Below are 19505 nucleotides of genomic sequence, written 5' to 3'. Positions count from 1 at the left end.
CTTGATCTGTCTCTCCATATCTCTGTCTCCCTTGATCTGTCTCTCCATATCTCTGTCTCCCTTTGTCACTCTCCATCTTTCTCTCTCTGTCTTCCTCCTCTTCCCTTTCCCCACCAGCAGCAAGAGAAGGGAAGAGGAGGAAGACAGAGAGAGAAAGATGGAGAGTGACACCCTTTCCCCACCAGCAGCAAGAGAAGGAAGACAGAGAGAGAAAGATGGAGAGTGACCCCCTTCCCCACCAGCAGCAAGAGAAGGAAGACAGAGAGAGAAAGATGGAGAGTGACCCCCTTCCCCACCAGCAGCAAGGGAAGGGAAGAGGAGGAAGACAGAGAGAGAAAGATGGAAAGTGACACCCTTTCCCCACCAGCAGCAAGGGAAGGGAAGAGGAGGAAGACAGAGAGAGAAAGATGGAAAGTGACACCCTTTCCCCACCAGCAGCAAGGGAAGGGAAGAGGAGGAAGACAGAGAGAGAAAGATGGAAAGTGACACCCTTTCCCCACCAGCAGCAAAAGGCACAGGCTAATAATGTTAACTCAGCCAAATCACTGCATGTTCTAAACACAACACAGGAAAACCATTTAGAATGTAACATCCACACTACCTCTGTGCAGTGACAAAGTCTATAAACCAAACAAGCTAAACTGAAAGATAAGTGAATGAAAAAGTCCTCGTGAAAAACATTTTTAATATTAAGACACAAATCAAAACAGACAACCAAGAAAACCTTCAGTCAATGAAAGCATCCTCTTTTCAAAGATACTGTAAAATGCAAGACAGACAACCTTTCGATCTTTTCATATAGCCTATGTGGCGTAGTGCAGTGTTTTCCTGTACTGTTTTGCATGTTTATGCTGTTGTGTTCTTTCCTTTAAAGAAATATTATTAACCACTAGGGTTGGGCAGTATTTTCATAACTTCATACCGTTCCTGTACCATACCAGGGTATATGGTATTACTGGCAGTGCACAAAAAGGGGCGCAATTTATTTCCAAACGTAAAATATATATATATATACATACATACACACATGGTGCCACGTTGATGGTGCCACGCTGAAAGTCACTGAGCTCTTCAGTACGGACTATTCTACTGCCAATGTATACTCAATTTTATAAACCTGTCAGCAATGGGTGTGGCTGAAATAGCCAAATCCACTCATTTGAAGGGGTGTCCACATAATTTTGGTCATGCTGTCACCTCACTGCTTCACCTGCTTCTCTTCTGCACTACTTAGCAATCTGGCAGTCCAGCCCTTGTCTCTCTGGCTGGCTGCAGTATGCTACAACCACAGAGCTGAAACATAGGATCTGAAGTCTGGAACAACCCTGTGTTTCTGACTGTCAGAATCTGTTCAGGGCAGTAGAACACTGTGCGTTGCTGTTTGTTTGCACAAGCATACAGGTGTGTGTGTGTGTGTGTGTGTGTGTGTGTGTGTGTGTGTGTGTGTGTGTGTGTGTGTGTGTGTGTGTGTGTGTGTGTGTGTGTGTGTGTGTGTGTGTGTGTGTGTGTGTGTGTGTGTGTGTGTGTAGCCTTAGGGGGGCCCTACTGACCTGTTGTACCAGTTGAAGAGGAGCCAGTTGACTCCCTCCAGCTGGTAGTCCCTGAGGACGTTACTGTTCCTGTACTCCCTCGACTGATCCCTCTTCTTCCACAGGCTGGCTGGGGGACGCTCCTGTGGGGTAGAGAATGTTAGAGGATGAGAAGATGAGAAGAGAGATGAGAAAACAAGAGAGAGGAAGAGAAGAGAAAGGAGGTTGACTAAAGGGGGCTTACCATCCTGCGGGAGTCTGGCCTTGCTGCCTGCAGCAGCTCAAACTCCTCTATTTTACTCTGGTCCACATCCCCCTTCAGTTCCCATGTACTGTCTTCATAGGGCAGAGAGCACCACTTCACCAGGTAGTACACCACCTGCTGGGGGAAGAGGGACGGAGAGAGGGGGAGGAGGGAGGGGGAAAGAGAGAGAGATGTTGTGAGTTAACACAAAAAAAACATAGAAACTTCACCTTTTAGTAGCTATTAGTGTTGTCACTAGCGTCCTGTTCGCCCAGTCCCCCGTTTTCTAAACCTCCTGCGCATGAGCTACGCAAAAACCTGCCACTGAAATTCACACTTTTACTCAATACGACACATAATGAATTTAACTTCACACTGTTCAGTGTTTAATAGAATACTGCATAGAATGGCTGACTTGCTCATATTTGCAAAGGCCTAGCTGTGATTTGGCTGGAGGAATGGGGGGAAGGAACACATATGCATAATGATCTGCATGTCATTGTGTCAGTAAGGAGAAAACACTGCATGAAACCTTCTTTTGTCTTCAGTTAAAATACACACACACACTCTCCATCCCTTCCTCACACTCAATCTCCCTCCCTCTAGTAAAAACACACACACACACACACACACACACACACACACACACACACACACACACACACACACACACACACACACACACACACACACACACACACACACACACACACACACACACACACACACACACACACACACACACACACACACACTGCTCTCAACTTTTAAAACGCTGGACACCAAACAGAATTTAAGGAGCACCAGAAAGAAATGGTTTTCTGAACCGTCCAGGCTAGGGACAAGTACGGCTGTGGCAGTCACGAAATTTCGTCAGCCGGTGATTGTCAAGCAAATAACTGCCGGTCTCACGGTAATTGACCGTTAATTAACATAAACACATGTAGCATCTCCTGGCTTCCACAAATAGCCTACAAGCCACTGATGCTGACCTTTGGAACATATACATTTGAAAAAGTCTAATAAATCCATGTAATATAGCCTACACCTTCACAATAAATACATTATTTACTTTAGTCAGGTCTAAAGAAGCACGATATGAAGAAAAAGTATTATATTTCAGAAGAACAGAATAGCATACTCTGAGTTGTCCTTATGTTAGGTCCTGATCTGGCTATGCCATGTGGCTGTGGGCTACACTAGTTCATTTAGCAGACAAGATTTGCTTAGAATTCTGTATGAAGAATACAATTGAACATAGCTGAATAAAATAGGAAGGATATTTTCTCTATTCTGTGGTGAGCGGTTACAAAGGAAAGGGTACTCCTATATGCTTCATTTAGAGTTATTAATGTAACTTTAGTTGTGATGCAAATGTTGGGATATATGTTTAGATTTTTAATACATTGTAAGGATGCATGATGCGACTCTAATGATGATTTGAAAAAGTCACATGAAAGGCATGAGCTCTGCTTTGTTTTTTTGCGCAGGCTGAACACACTTCATCAGTCTTTCACTCAAGTAGTTAATAATGCCTCAAATTTCCCGGCTGCATACCCTTTGTGTGGCCGTAATGCCCCCTAAAGAAATCCATGCCTTTTGCATGGATTAATTATAAATCCCTTCTCCCGGCTGTGTGCTGAAGCACCTCTCACTCACATGGCTCTCCGTCACATGAACGGGTCTTTCTCACAGGCTTCAAGTGAAGACAGACACATCGGGGATGCAACTGCGTGCATCCTTATCCAATACCAAGACGCCGTCCACATTTACTTTCGTCAGCCAACAAGATGAGTAGGCCTAACGAACAGCAAAAGCATTAGCATATGTCAATCTAGTATTCCCCATAGTACAAATTTTGACCTACACTATTCTGTGCGAGAAATAAATATTCCAAACATAGTCTTGGACAGTTGTGGGATGCGAAAGATCCCAAATTAATATAACCACTAGCATCAAAAAATATGTTTTAAGCAATAAGCCTGACGCGACAGATGAGAATGTTTAGCTTAAAATGTTGATAAACTATTAGGCTATTTCTTCACATTATAAGCTCACACGCTGCATATGTATGTCATTTAGAAGTGGATGAATGTGCTTAGTTTTAAGAAGTTATTTGGCCACTTTAATTATGATACAAATGTTATCAAAACATATAGGTCTATGGGCTAGGCTATATGAGGTATGCGAATATGATTTGAAAAAGTCGCAAAAAAACAACGCGCTGTTTGCCTGAAGCTGGGTATCATTCACAAGTGATATCATTCACAAGTGATAGGCTAATATTGTCTCCCAGCAGACTATTCTTGATTTAATCTTGTCTTTACATATACTAAATAATATATGTGTGAAATGTGTCTTGATTTAGAATGGAACATTATCATGCACCTGTATCAAAACAGGGGCAGCTATGCACTTAAATAGAGAATGGAGGACGCTTTTCCCGTGGTTCATTTTCATGCCAGCCAGGTAGGCCATACTACTGTTGTAAAGAGAAGCAACGTACTTAATATTAGGAAAGTTGAGAAATAAATATAGTAGGCCTAGTCTATAGAAAGCTGATGGGATCTTCCTCTTTTTAATAGAGGCCATCACTCTGTTCTCACACAATTACATAGCTTATTGAAATGCTGTGCAACATGAGCTCCTCTCATGAAGTGTTTGATTAGATTTTCAACCACATTTGTATTGATGTCAGAGTGATTAGAGGGACAATAGAGTGATGAGTACCAGGCAGTTAGCAAGTTTGGTAGGCTACTAATGACCATCAGCAGTATCAGAGCTTGGAGAAGCAGGTCAGTGGGGGCTGGTAGGGGATGAGGCTGGCTGATTACAGCTGCCACATGATATGTTGATGAAAGTGAAGCGGACATTATTGGACCTGCTCATACATCAGACGAGATGCTTAAATTCAACTGGCACCAGCAGGTTCTATAGATCAAACGGTACTATGGTATTGTAAAATGTTGGTATCATAAGTATCATGAGGTTTTGGTACCGTGGTATTGCCGTGGTATTACTGTGGTGTTACCGTGGTACCGTTACACCAAGCAACACTAGTAGCTACACAGCTAAAGTAGCTGAGACAACAACCATAATACACATGTATGGAATGACCCCATGCTTTACAATAGTATCTTCTACAAATGAAAAGATGAGACACACTCAAGGACATACACACATACACACTCTGTCTCTCCCTCTGTCCAACAAAAGGCAATCTAATCATCTCTCCATTGGAGGTCATTTGTTGTGAATGAAAGAGCCCCCCCCCACTCTTACCTCTCCTGTGTCCTTGTCTTCACAATAGGACACCTCCAGTACTCTGTCTACCTCCACATAGTCAGGGTTAAAGGGATCCTCCTCCATCTAAAACACACAGGAAGACATAGTCAGGGTTAAAGGGACCCTCCTCCATCGAAAACACACAGGAAGACATAGTCAGGGTTAAAGGGATCCTCCTCCATCTAAAACACACAGGAAGACATAGTCAGGGTTAAAGGGATCCTCCTCCATCTAAAACACACAGGAAGACATAATCAGGGTTAAAGGGATCCTCCTTCATCTAAAACACACAGGAAGATATAATCAGGGTTAAAGGGATCCTCCTCCATCTAAAACACACAGGAAGACATAGTCAGGGTTAAAGGGACCCTCCTCCATCTAAAACACACAGGAAGACATACTCAGGGTTAAAGGGATCCTCCATCTAAAACACACAGGAAGACAGTAAACTGCCATCATGCCATCTGGAGTCTGGGGGGAAAAACATACTGTATAGGTGGGATGAACATAAAGCACACTACAGAGATGCATGCAAACATGCCTGCGCAAAACAGGCAAACACACACACACTGACGCGCACACACACACAAACACTGGTGTGAAAGGGTCTTACATCTGCAAAGAAGTGGGCTCTCTGTGCCTGTTTAATCTTGAAACGTTTGATCTTCTGCTGAATCCTCTTGTCTTTCTCCAGCTGCTGCTCTACGGCCCACTCACAGTGGAGGTAGGAGCTGAGAGAGACCGAGGGACAACACACAGAGTCAGGAACACACGAGAACACACACGTATAGTACAAACTTCAAATAAAACTTGAATGTCTTTTATGACGTCGTACATCTTTCAAATGGATATATGTTTACTTTATGTTTAAATGTTCCATTTGTGTGCTATTTTGTACATTTTACATTTGTATAGGATTTACAATCTACTACACACCAAATTAGTCTTCATTTCAGACTGGCCTGGATTTTGTTCTACTGAAACTACAATGAGGTCACATGTGAGTTCAGTCAAAGGCATCTCAAAGTGGTAGTGCAAGAACTACTAATGACAAGCTGTGTCTTACATCGCTCTGTTTAACATACTGTATTTGGCTTTTTTGGTTGAATACAAACATTTAAAAATGTGCATGCAATTATCTTAGCCGGAATGAAAAAGAATGCCTTACTAGTTTTTGTATTTTACAAAGAACTCCTCCACTTCTACGATAACTCCTGGAGCGACCTAGAAGAGAAACCAATATTATAGAACAGAATACAGACTAAAAGCTCTTCATACACGGAGTGTACAAAACATTAAGAACACCTTCTATTTTCATGACATAGACTGACCAGGTGAATCCAGGTGAAAGGTATGAACCCTTATTAAATCCACTCCAATCAGTGTTGATGAAGGGGAGGAGACAGGTTAATTAAGTAAGGATTTTTAAGCCTTGAGACATGGATTGTCTACGTGTGCCATTCAGAGAGTGAATGGGCAGACTAAATTAATTTCCTTTGAACGGGGTGTGGTAATACGTGCCAGGCGCAGCGGTTTGTGTCAAGAACTGCAACGCTGCTGGGTTTTTCATGCTCAACAGCCAACTGTGGGAAGCATTGGAGTCAACATGGGCCAGCATTCCTGTGGAATGCTTTTGACACCTTGTAGAGTCCATGCTTCAACGAATTGATGCTGTTCTGAGGGCAAAAGGGGGATGCAATATTAGGAAGGTGTTCTTAATGTTTTGTACACTCAGTGTTTGGTAGGAAAAGACAGAGGGTTGAATTCAATCAAACCCACATTGCAGATGGTAAGCAGATGTACGACTAACTAAACTAAAATACTATAGTACTACAAAGAGTGGTATGAGTGAGTGTGGCATTAAAGATAATGATTGTAATCCTACCTCGTTCTTGACAATTCGAGATGACATGATCTTGTCAACAACCGCAGCATCCTCCTCACTGGGGTTTTCCTGCAGCATTGACAAGATGGAAACAAACCACTTTAACAGCTCCATATACAACCTTCATACTCCACACACCAGGTTCATGTATGTTCAATGTATATCAGAATGAAGAATGGCCTTGAGATGCATTGTACTGCTATAACACACATATTAGACTAGATAGGGCTATGCTAGAGCAATGAATAATGTAATCTTGATATGTTTTGGTACTGTAGAACCTATCAGTCTTATAGTGTTTCCCAACTCCAGTCCTCCAGTGCCCCCAACAGTACACATTGTTGTTGTGGCCCCAGACAAACTCACTCGTTGAGGGATTGACGATTAGCTGACAAATTGAAATAGATGTTTTTGTCCGGGGCTAAAGCAAAAATGTGTACTTTTGGGGGTACTGGAGGACTGGAGTTGGAAACAACTGGTCTAGAACAACTGAATGTTATTGAGAGTTATTGATTGCTGCCTGGGCCAGGCCAGTATCTCCTCACCACAAACAGCTGCTGTGCTGGCTCTTTGCGTGCTGCAGCAGTGCTGGTCTTCTTGGTTTTAACCATGACCTTCACCTCCTCATCAGACACCCTGGCCTCTCCCTCCTCTGCATACTTCTTCCTCTTCACCTGGCGGTTCGAACGACGCGTCTACGTGGGGGTAAGGGAAAGACGTTTAGTATTACGGAGGTTCTGTATTGTACAAATCAGCACAGCCAAAATATCAGTATAACTCTTTTCCTATGTTTTACTGTGTAGGCAGCCATCAAAGGCAGTCCTGTCTATTCTCAATAGTGTGTGTGCATGTGTCTGTGTGTTGTATGCACTCCGCAGCAATATGTGTGCTTATTATTAGGTGCTTATTATTAGGAAAACACATCAGAGAGACCCTGCTAATGACAGCCACAGTTTAATGAGGTACTAAATACCATTCAGTTGAAAATAATAACGTGTCTGTGGATGAGAATAACCCAGGCTGACCATAAAAGACTCAGGCCTGCCAGGCTGAGTGGTCCCTCCTTCCCTGCCTGTCAGGCTGCCTCCCAGGCTGAGTGGTCCCACCTTCCCTGCCTGTCAGGTTACCTCCGAGGCTGAGGGGTCCCCTGTGGTGATGATGCTGTAGCTGTTCTCAGAGCTGTCTGTCTACTAACTCCACCACTTATAGTGCAACAGACAGGACTGGAGGATCATTCTAAATGACATCTTCAAACAGCTCTAATTAAGACTGGGTGGGGGGGATAATGAGGATAATTATACATACACATGGGCGGGGGGAGGGGGTGTAATCCCCAGTCGATCCATACTATGACACAGCCAGGGGGAGAGGGGAGTTAGGGGAGAGAGTAGTCTTTCATCCCCACTCACTGAATACTCCGTCAACTGGAACAGAGCAGATCGTCCCCCTCACTCAAAACCAGTGTCTATGGATAAGGACGGTCCTCAAGGTATAGAATAGGCCTACCCCTACAGAATCCTCAGCTCTACCAACAACAACAGTAAATTACACTGGAGCTATTCATTCTTGAATTGGTTAGGCCCTGAACTAACTCTGAACCACCCGGTGTACTTTGACTCCACACCACAGCTGTGACTCCTGTATTCCACTCAGCATCAGCATGGCCAACAAGAGAGCCCAAGGACAGGGACTCTCCATTGCTTTAACTATCACAACAACACTGTCATAAGAACTGATCTATATGACATGAATCTTTAAACACAAAGGACTGCGTTCTGCAGACTGAGGAAATGACCTTTCCATGCCTTTTAATAATAATACTACAATAGATAAATAAATATATTTGCCTACCCCTGCCTTAAACATCACAATAACACCGTCATAAGAGTTCTGCAGCCATAAAGAGCCTGCATACTGTAGCCTTGGAGACACGGGGAGGGACTCCATGCCTTAAACATCACAATAACACCGTCATAAGAGTTCTGCAGCCATAAAGAGCCTGCATACTGTAGCCTTGGAGACACGGGGAGGGACTCCATGCCTTAAACATCACAATAACACCGTCATAAGAGTTCTGCAGCCATAAAGAGCCTGCATACTGTAGCCTTGGAGACACGGGGAGGGACTCCATGCCTATAATAATCACAATAACACCGTCATAAGAGTTCTGCAGCCATAAAGTGCCTGCATACTGTAGCCTTGGAGACACGGGGAGGGACTCCATGCCTATAATAATCACAATAACACCGTCATAAGAGTTCTGCAGCCATAAAGAGCCTGCATACTGTAGCCTTGGAGACACGGGGAGGGACTCCATGCCTATAATAATCACAATAACACCGTCATAAGAGTTCTGCAGCCATAAAGAGCCTGCATACTGTAGCCTTGGAGACACGGGGAGGGACTCCATGCCTATAATAATCACAATAACACCGTCATAAGAGTTCTACAGCCATAAAGAGCCTGCATACTGTAGCCTTGGAGAGACACGGGGAGGGACTCCATGCCTATAATAATCACAGCCAATAACACCTTGGAGACATCTCCATGCCTTAAACATCACAATAACACCGTCATAAGAGTTCTGCAGCCATAAAGAGCCTGCATACTGTAGCCTTGGAGACACGGGGAGGGACTCCATGCCTATAAAATCACAATAACACCGTCATAAGAGTTCTGCAGCCATAAAGAGCCTGCATACTGTAGCCTTGGAGACACGGGGAGGGACTCCATGCCTATAATAATCACAATAACACCGTCATAAGAGTTCTGCAGCCATAAAGAGCCTGCATACTGTAGCCTTGGAGACACGGGGAGGGACTCCATGCCTTAAACATCACAATAACACCGTCATAAGAGTTCTGCAGCCATAAAGAGCCTGCATACTGTAGCCTTGGAGACACGGGGAGGGACTCCATGCCTATAATAATCACAATAACACCGTCATAAGAGTTCTGCAGCCATAAAGAGCCTGCATACTGTAGCCTTGGAGACACGGGGAGGGACTCCATGCCTATAATAATCACAATAACACCGTCATAAGAGTTCTGCAGCCATAAAGAGCCTGCATACTGTAGCCTTGGAGACATGGGGAGGGACTCCATGCCTATAATAATCACAATAACACCGTCATAAGAGTTCTGCAGCCATAAAGAGCCTGCATACTGTAGCCTTGGAGACATGGGGAGGGACTCATAATAATCACAATAACACCGAGTTCTGCAGCCATAAAGAGCCTGCATACTGTAGCCTTGGAGAGACACGGGGAGGGACTCCATGCCTATAATAATCACAATAACACCGTCATAAGAGTTCTGCAGCCATAAAGAGCCTGCATACTGTAGCCTTGGAGACATGGGGAGGGACTCCATGCCTATAATAATCACAATAACACCGTCATAAGAGTTCTACAGCCATAAAGAGCCTGCATACTGTAGCCTTGGAGAGACACGGGGAGGGACTCCATGCCTATAATAATCACAATAACACCGAGTTCTACAGCCAAAAGAGTTCTGCAGCCATAAAGAGCCTGCATACTGTAGCCTTGGAGACACGGGGAGGGACTCCATGCCTATAATAATCACAATAACACCGTCATAAGAGTTCTGCAGCCATAAAGAGCCTGCATACTGCATAGACACGGGGAGGGACTCCATGCCTTAAAATCACAATAACACCGTCATAAGAGTTCTGCAGCCATAAAGAGCCTGCATACTGTAGGGAGACACGGGGACTCCATGCCTATAATAATCACAATAACACCGTCATAAGAGTTCTGCAGCCATAAAGAGCCTGCATACTGTAGCCTTGGAGACATGCGGGGAGGGACTCCATGCCTATAATAATCACAATAACACCGTCATAAGAGTTCTGCAGCCATAAAGAGCCTGCATACTGTAGCCTTGGAGACACGGGGAGGGACTCCATGCCTATAATAATCACAATAACACCGTCATAAGAGTTCTGCAGCCATAAAGAGCCTGCATACTGTAGCCTTGGAGAGACACGGGGAGGGACTCCATGCCTATAATAATCACAATAACACCGTCATAAGAGTTCTGCAGCCATAAAGAGCCTGCATACTGTAGCCTTGGAGACATGGGGAGGGACTCCATGCCTATAATAATCACAATAACACCGTCATAAGAGTTCTGCAGCCATAAAGAGCCTGCATACTGTAGCCTTGGAGACACGGGGGAGGGACTCCATGCCTATAATAATCACAATAACACCGTCATAAGAGTTCTGCAGCCATAAAGAGCCTGCATACTGTAGCCTTGGAGACATGGGGAGGGACTCCATGCCTATAATAATCACAATAACACCGTCATAAGAGTTCTACAGCCATAAAGAGCCTGCATACTGTAGCCTTGGAGACACGGGGAGGGACTCCATGCCTTTAATAATCACAATAACACCGTCATAAGAGTTCTGCAGCCATAAAGAGCCTGCATACTGTAGCCTTGGAGACATGGGGAGGGACTCCATGCCTATAATAATCACAATAACACCGTCATAAGAGTTCTGCAGCCATAAAGAGCCTGCATACTGTAGCCTTGGAAACACGGGGAGGGACTCCATGCCTATAATAATCACAATAACACCGTCATAAGAGTTCTGCAGCCATAAAGAGCCTGGAGCCTTGGAGACACGGGGAGGGACTCCATGCCTATAATAATCACAATAACACCGTCATAAGAGTTCTGCAGCCATAAAGAGCCTGCATACTGTAGCCTTGGAGACACGGGGAGGGACTCCATGCCTATAATAATCACAATAACACCGTCATAAGAGTTCTGCAGCCATAAAGAGCCTGCATACTGTAGCCTTGGAGACATGGGGAGGGACTCCATGCCTTTAATAATCACAATAACACCGTCATAAGAGTTCTGCAGCCATAAAGAGCCTGCATACTGTAGCCTTGGAGACACGGGGAGGGACTCCATGCCTATAATAATCACAATAACACCGTCATAAGAGTTCTGCAGCCATAAAGAGCCTGCATACTGTAGCCTTGGAGACACGGGGAGGGACTCCATGCCTTTAATAATCACAATAACACCGTCATAAGAGTTCTACAGCCATAAAGTGCCTGCATACTGTAGCCTTGGAAACACGGGGAGGGACTCCATGCCTATAATAATCACAATAACACCGTCATAAGAGTTCTGCAGCCATAAAGAGCCTGCATACTGTAGCCTTGGAGACACGGGGAGGGACTCCATGCCTATAATAATCACAATAACACCGTCATAAGAGTTCTGCAGCCATAAAGAGCCTGCATACTGTAGCCTTGGAGACATGGGGAGGGACTCCATGCCTTTAATAATCACAATAACACTGTCATAAGGCTTTTGCGAGCTGCAGCTTGGAGACTGGGGGAGGGACTCACCGAGTCACCGTCTTTAAAGGATCTTCGAGGCGGACGTTCTTCATCAGACTCCTCCTCTGAAGACTCTGTCTCCCTCTTTTTCTTTATCCCTCCAAATTTAATGACGATTTTCCTGAAATAAAGATAACAGGACAAACATTAAGGATCAACGTCTGTTAAACGAGAGACAAAATAGGAAAACTGGACTCTATTTTCTCCTCTTTCCCTCTATGTTTCATGGAAACTGTCTCTGAATAATTGATGAACGATAATATAAAGATTGTCCTTGCTGTGCTAAATAAATGACCTCAGGAGTGTGTGCTGCGGTGCAGTATATGCCGTGTTCCTCACTGCATCTTTTAAAGGCATCATTTAGTAAGAATAGTTATTTTGTTTCACTGTTATTACCAGTCCAGCTCTGTTTATTTTACTTAAAATGATTTAATTGTTTCCATGGTTGCTTAATGCCTTATTAAATGCAGTTTCATAAACTAGAGACAAATAGTGACTGACTGAATCAAGTAGGCTGCACTACATTTAAATGATAGTACATCAATACATGCATTTTCATGGGAAGTAACCATGCAGTTAGCTACAGTATTAACACATATTGTAAATTCTTTAGCATGACCTAATGGCCTCAAAAGGGATTATCACATTTAACAAATCTCTAATAATATAATCATGTCCCTCTTGGTTATTGTGTGAGAAATAGAGGTCGACCAATTAATCGGAATGGCCGATTCATTTGGGCCAATTTCAAGTTTTCATAACAATCGCAAATCGGTATTTTTGGGCGCCAATTTTGCCTATTTTCTTTTTCCACCTTTATTTAACTAGGCAAGTCAGTTAAGAACACATTCTTATTTTCAATGACGGCCCAGGAACGTTTTGCCTCGTTCAGGGACAGAGTTTTACCTTGTCAGCTCGGGGGATCTAATCTTGCAACCTTACAGTTAACTAGTTCAACGCTCTAACTACCTGATTACATTGCACCCCACGAGGAGCCTGCCTGTTAAGCGAGTGCAGTAAGCCAAGCTAAGTTACTAGCTAGCATTAAACTTATCTTATAAAAAAACAATCAATCAACGACTGTCATTGCTCCAATGTGTACTTAACCATAAACATGAATGCCTTTCTTAAAATCAATACACAGAAGTATATATTTTTAAACCTGCATATTTAGCTAAAAATAATCCAGGTTAGCAGGCAATATTAACCAGGTGAAATTGTGTCACCTCTTGCGTTCATTACGTGCAGAGTCAGGGTATATGCAACAGCTTGGGCTGCCTGGCTCTTTGCGAACTAATTTGCCAGAAGTTTACGTAATTATGACATAACATTGAATTTAGACTCATGGATGCCACCCGTTAGATAAAATACAGAACGGAATAAACGTTTTGTTTTCGAGGTGATAGTTTCTGGATTTGACCTAAGGCTCGTATTTCTGTGTGTTTATTATAGTTAAGTCTATGATTTGATAGAGCAGTCTGACTGAGGGATGGTGGGCAGCAGCAGGCTCCTAATAGTCAAAGGTATATGGTTTAGAGAGAAATAGTCGACGCGTTATAATTCCTGTAATAACTTGCGGCTGAACGTGAAAGGGGTTCCTTCGTTATTTTACCGTTCATGTCTTCCATAGAGAATATCTTGATCTACTTCAAATAAGGTCTGTGTTTCGTGCTTAAACCACCTTGGCGTTTTGATACCCATGTAAATCTCACTAGGATAAGGTAACGTGTGTCAACATATTTTCATAAATCCATTCTACAAAAAAAATGATCTTCACTTATTTTTAGCCAATATTGATCAGAGTTACCTTGTCCTATGGATATCTACACTGTTATAAAATTGGCAAGGTGGTGTAAGCCTACATGAAACACAGACCTTATTTTAAGTTAATCTAAAAATATCCTATGGAATAAATTAATGAAGGAACCGCTTTTCAGATTTTGCTAGAAGGTGTCATGGGAATTATGACTCGCACTTTGGTAGTCAATTCTTACCATGCCCATTATTAAAATAGGATTTCCTGCATATGGAAATTACAGTTTTTGTTTTCAACATTCATCACAGGTAACTTAAACTCAATTTTTATTCAAACAGTTGAGAGTATTTGTCTCCTAAGCAGACTATTCAGTATCATTGTCACTTCAGAGCTGTGTGTGTGTTTTACAAATGGCAGAGAAAAGCAGAGCACCAGTGTGGGACTAATACATGGAATTGGCACCAGGGAAAGCAAGGTGTCTTATTTGTGATAAAGATAAGCATGGGGTCAGCAACGGCTAAATCAAAACATACCACCAACCTGTGGAATCACCTTAAGAACACCCATCCAAAAGCCCATAATATGTATTATATTAAGTTAAAATAAAAGTGTTCTTTGTTCATTCAGTATTGTTGCAATTGTCATTATTACAAAAATGTGTGTGTATATATATATATATACTTTTTTTTCTTTCTTTCTTTTTTTTTTATTTTTTTTTTAAATTCGGCCAATTAATCGGAATCTGCTTTTTTTGTCCTCCAATAATCGGTATCGGTATTGAAAAATCATAATCGGTCGACCTCTAGTGAGAATCAGCTTCTAATATAATATAATAATATGTGCAGAATGTAGAGATATTTTTCAGGGAGAAAATATGTAGTGCGTGTGTGTGCTTGTGTGTGTGTAGACTGATACAATAGATCTCTGCTATGTACAGTTTGAGAGAGAGACACAAATCTCTCTCTCTCTCTCTCTCTCTCTCTCTCTCTCTCTCTCTCTCTCTCTCTCTCTCTCTCTCTCTCTCTCTCTCCTGCCTGCCTGCCTGCCTGCCTGCCTGCCTGCCTGCCTGCCTGCCTGCCTGCCTGCCTGCCTGCCTGCCTGCCTGCCTGCCTGCCTGCCTGCCTGCCTGCCTGCCTGCCTGCCTGCCTGCCTGCCTGCCTGCCTGCCTGCCTGCCTGCCTGCCTGCCTGCCTGCCTGCCTGCCTGCCTGCCTGCCTGCCTGCCTGCCTGCCTGCCTGCCTGCCTGCCTGCCTGCCTGCCTGCCTGCCTGCCTGCCTGCCTGCCTGCCTGCCTGCCTGCCTGCCTGCCTGCCTGCCTGCCTGCCTGCCTGCCTGCCTGCCTGCCTGCCTGCCTGCCTGCCTGCCTGCCTGCCTGCCTGCCTGCCTGCCTGCCTGCCTGCCTGCCTGCCTGCCTGCCTGCCTGCCTGCCTGCCTGCCTGCCTGCCTGCCTGCCTGCCTGCCTGCCTGCCTGCCTGCCTGCCTGCCTGCCTGCCTGCCGTGTTCTTATCAACATGTAAGTGTCACGCCCTGACCTTAGAGATCCTTATTATTCTCTATGTTTGGTTAGGACAGGGTGGGAAAATCTGTTTTCTATTTCTGTGTGTTTTTGGCTGAGTATGGTTCCCAATATGAGGCAGCTGTCTATCGTTGTCTCTGATTGGGGATCATATATAAGTTGTCATTTTCCTTTTTGGGTTTTGTGGGATCTTGTTTTCTGTATAGTTTATTTTGTCTGTCAGAACTGTGCACAACTCCATTTGTCAAGCTATTTATTGGATCAAAACTGAGAGATATAGTGACTGAGCCTCCTCCCTTCTCCGTCTCTAGCTCTCTGTCTTGGAATAGATTATCCATTATATTGACCAGATACTCAAGTGGTCGATCTAACAATGAAAATAAATGTCTTCAAAAATAGAAGGCAGTCGGGAGGAGGCAAGATCAGGTGGGACCATTCTAGCCAATGAGAGGGCAGATACGTGTGTAAACAACAGACAAAACTCCGATAAAGTGTTTTTTCTCAAAGATGCCGAGATGTCACATGTCCTACTAATATAATTAAACTGGTAAGAACCTAAGCATTACCAAACTTCTATCAGATCAAATAAGCCACAACGAATACATTTTTATTTATCTTGGCAAGTCAGTTAAAAACAAATTCTTATTTACAATAACAGCCCATAAATAAGCCATTACATTTTTATTTAACTAAATTCGACACTCATTGACCTCCATACAAAAACTCCTCTCTTAGTGAGCGATACCCAGTTCTCTCTCTCTCTCTCTCTCTCTCTCTCTCTCTCTCTCTCTCTCTCTCTCTCTCTCTCTCTCTCTCTCTCTCTCTCTCTCTCTCTCTCTCTCTCTCTCTCTCTCTCTCTCTCTCTCTCTCTCTCTCTCTCTCTCTCTCTCTCTCTCTCTCTCTCTCTCTCTCTCTCTCTCTCTCTCTCTCTCCCTACTCTCTCTCTCTCTCTCTCTCTCTCTCTCTCTCTCTCTCTCTCTCTCTCTCTCTCTCTCTCTCTCTCTTTGATGACTTCCAATTGGCTAACAACAACAGCAAGCTATACGTGCCACTCTCGTTAAAAGTCCTCAGCCGAGACATACCGACATACCGTATGGACTAGTAAACGGAAGGTTGCAAGTTCAAACCCCCGAGCTGACAAGGTACAAAATATGTCGTTCTGCCCATGAACAGGCAGTTAACCCCCTGTTCCTAGGCCGTCATTGAAAATAAGAATGCTGCTCTGACAGCTGATGCCTAAAGTTAGTGAGGGAGATATGAGTCTCCAGCTTCAGTAATTTTTGCAATTCATTCCAGTCATTGACAGCAGAGAACTTAAAGGAAAGGCAGCCAAAGGAGGAATTGGCTTTGGGGGTGACCAGTGAAATATACCTGCTGGAGCGCGTGCAATGGATGGGTGCTGCTATGGTGACCAGTGAGCTGAGATAAGGCGGGGCTTTACCTAGCAAAGACTTATAGATGACCTGGAGCCAGTGGGTTTGGCAATGAATATGAAGTGAGGGCCATGTCTGTTATATGACAGTATTGTATAGGCCTATGTCTGTACTGTATGTCTGAAGATGAGGATAGAGGATCAGATAAAGTTCAGAGGTTTGGTGTAGTGCTCTAAATACCATACATAGCCTGAGGTCTTCTCTCTGTGTGTGCTCCTGATTAGTCCTCCCTCACTCCCTCTGTCATGCACATTATCTCTCACCTTGTCTTCCTCCACCCTCTCCCCTCCCTGTACTCCCTCACACAGTAACAGGAACAGAAGCTCTCTAGCTCTATCTTATTCGCTCCAAAACACGGCAACGCTCACACGAGCGTCGATTCCTTCTCACACAACACCAACTACTCTGAAAGAGGTACTCACACCTACACAGGCACACAGAGCTAACTACAGTGCCCTCCGTAATTATTGGGACAGGGAAGCATTATTTATTATTTTTGTTCTATACTGCAACAGTTTGGATTTGTAATCAAACAATGACTATGAGGTGAAAATGCAGACTGTCAGCTTTAATTTAAGGGTATTTTCATCCATATCACGGAAACAGTTTAGAAAATACAGGCAAAACAAGTTTTACCCCCTTTTCTCCCCAATTTCGTGGTATCCAATTGTTAGTAGATACTATCTTGTTTCATCGCTACAACTCCCGTACGGGCTCAGGAGAGACGAAGGTCGAAAGCCATGCGTCCTCCGAATCACAACCCAACCAAGCTGCACTGCTTCTTAACACAGCGCGCATTCATCCTGGCAGCCAGCCGCACCAATGTGTCGGAGGAAACACTGTGCACCTGGCGACCTGGTTAGTGCGCACTGCGCCCGCCCCGCCACAGGAGTCGCTAGTGCGCGATGAGACAGGGATATCCCTCCCGGCCAAACCCTCCCTAACCTGGAAGACGCTAGGCCAATTGTGTGTCGCCCCATGGACCTCCCGGTCGCGGCCGGCTGCGACAGAGCCTGGGCTCAAACCCAGAGTCTCTGGTGGCACAGCAGACCACCCGGGAGGGCCCAGAAATGACATCATTTTTGTACATAGTCCCCCCATTTTAGGGGACTAAAAGTATTGGTAAAAATTAACATATGTGTATTAAAGTATTTTAAAAGTATTTGGTCCCCTATTCATAGCACGCAATAACTACATCAAGCTTGTGACTCTAGACACTTGTTGGATGCATTTGGTGTCTGTTTTGGTTGTGTTTCTGATTATTTTGTGCTCATTAGAAATGCATGGTAAATAATGTATTGTGTCATTTTGGAGTCACTTTAATTGTAATTAAGAATAGAATATGTCTCTAAATACTTCTAAATTAATATGGCTGCTACCATGATTATGGATAATCCTGAATGAATCGTGAATAATGAAATTAATAATGGAAAATTACAGAAAAATGCTAACCTCCCATTATTATAATGGTGAGAGGTTCTTATGGTGGGGTATTATGATATTTGTGAGTCTAACGTTCTCACTTTAATACACATATGTGAATTTGTCTCAATACTTTTGGTCACCTAAAATGGGGGGACTATTACAAAAAGTGCTGTAATTTCTAAACGTTCCACCTCATATGGATGAAAATACCTTCAAATTAAAGCTGACAGTCTGCACTTCAACCTCGTTGTCATTGTTCGATTTCAAATCCAAACTTTTGGAGTATAGAGCCAAAGAAGAAATGGTTCACTGTCCTAATAATTACAGAGGGTACTGTATGTGCTGTGACAGTGCTAGCCTGTCTCTAGTTAAGCGATAGAAGACTCCTTCTGGGCCTATGCTCCAATACAGTATAGTGGAACCAGGAAAACCAGCCAGCCAGTCCTCCAGCCAGTCATTCAACCAGCCAGGCAGGCATTCATCCTGCCTAGTGCTTACAGCCATTACCACAGCCTAGCCTGTCTCAGTCACACTAAGCTGGCCTCGGCCTCACACACTAGTTCTCGGCCACACGTCAGGCTAGGTCTAGGATAGGACACACACTATGCTAGGTAAAGGATACACTATCCCCTCTGGACATTTCCCACTAAATCAGGACTGATATTGGCTGTGATGGTTTAGATGGAGACAAAGGGAGAGAGAGGGTGCTAGAGAGAAGGCACAAAACATACACACACAACCACACACAGTTATCTATACAAATAACCATGCATTTATGTGTACACACACACACACACACACACACACACACACACACACACACACACACACACACACACACACACACACACACACACACACACACACACACACACACACACACACACACACACACACACACACACACACACACACACACACACACACACACACACTGGTCTGTAGGAGGCTGAACGTTTCTCCCACTGTCTGTCAATAATAGAGCTTTCATGGTCTCCTTGAACATGTTGTGTTGTTGTAGGGACTAAAGGTATGTTTCTCACTTTACTCC

The 19505-nt window shown here is 43.9% G+C and overlaps 1 protein-coding gene across 7 annotated transcripts in view; it reads right to left on the bottom strand.

Annotated features, from left to right (window-relative positions):
* Positions 1–19505, bottom strand: part of chd9 (chromodomain helicase DNA binding protein 9) — a 143217-nt gene that overhangs the window by 49832 nt on the left and 73880 nt on the right. For 6 of the 7 annotated variants that reach the window (XM_046345638.1, XM_046345640.1, XM_046345641.1 and 3 more), the window contains 8 exons: positions 12336–12447; positions 7489–7638; positions 6944–7012; positions 6227–6282; positions 5672–5789; positions 5056–5142; positions 1774–1911; positions 1551–1672 (listed from right to left, as the gene is read on the bottom strand). In XM_046345638.1, the coding sequence (XP_046201594.1) occupies positions 1551–1672; positions 1774–1911; positions 5056–5142; positions 5672–5789; positions 6227–6282; positions 6944–7012; positions 7489–7638; positions 12336–12447 (852 nt within the window). The remainder of the gene's footprint in view (positions 1–1550; positions 1673–1773; positions 1912–5055; positions 5143–5671; positions 5790–6226; positions 6283–6943; positions 7013–7488; positions 7639–12335; positions 12448–19505) is intronic. The other variant, XM_046345639.1, reaches the window with a different exon arrangement.

This window comes from Oncorhynchus gorbuscha, linkage group LG04 (genome assembly GCF_021184085.1).
Source record: "Oncorhynchus gorbuscha isolate QuinsamMale2020 ecotype Even-year linkage group LG04, OgorEven_v1.0, whole genome shotgun sequence".
NCBI classification, from domain to species: Eukaryota; Metazoa; Chordata; class Actinopteri; order Salmoniformes; family Salmonidae; genus Oncorhynchus; species Oncorhynchus gorbuscha.
Note: the sequence above shows the minus strand (reverse complement) of the source record. Positions and strands in the feature narration are given on the sequence as shown.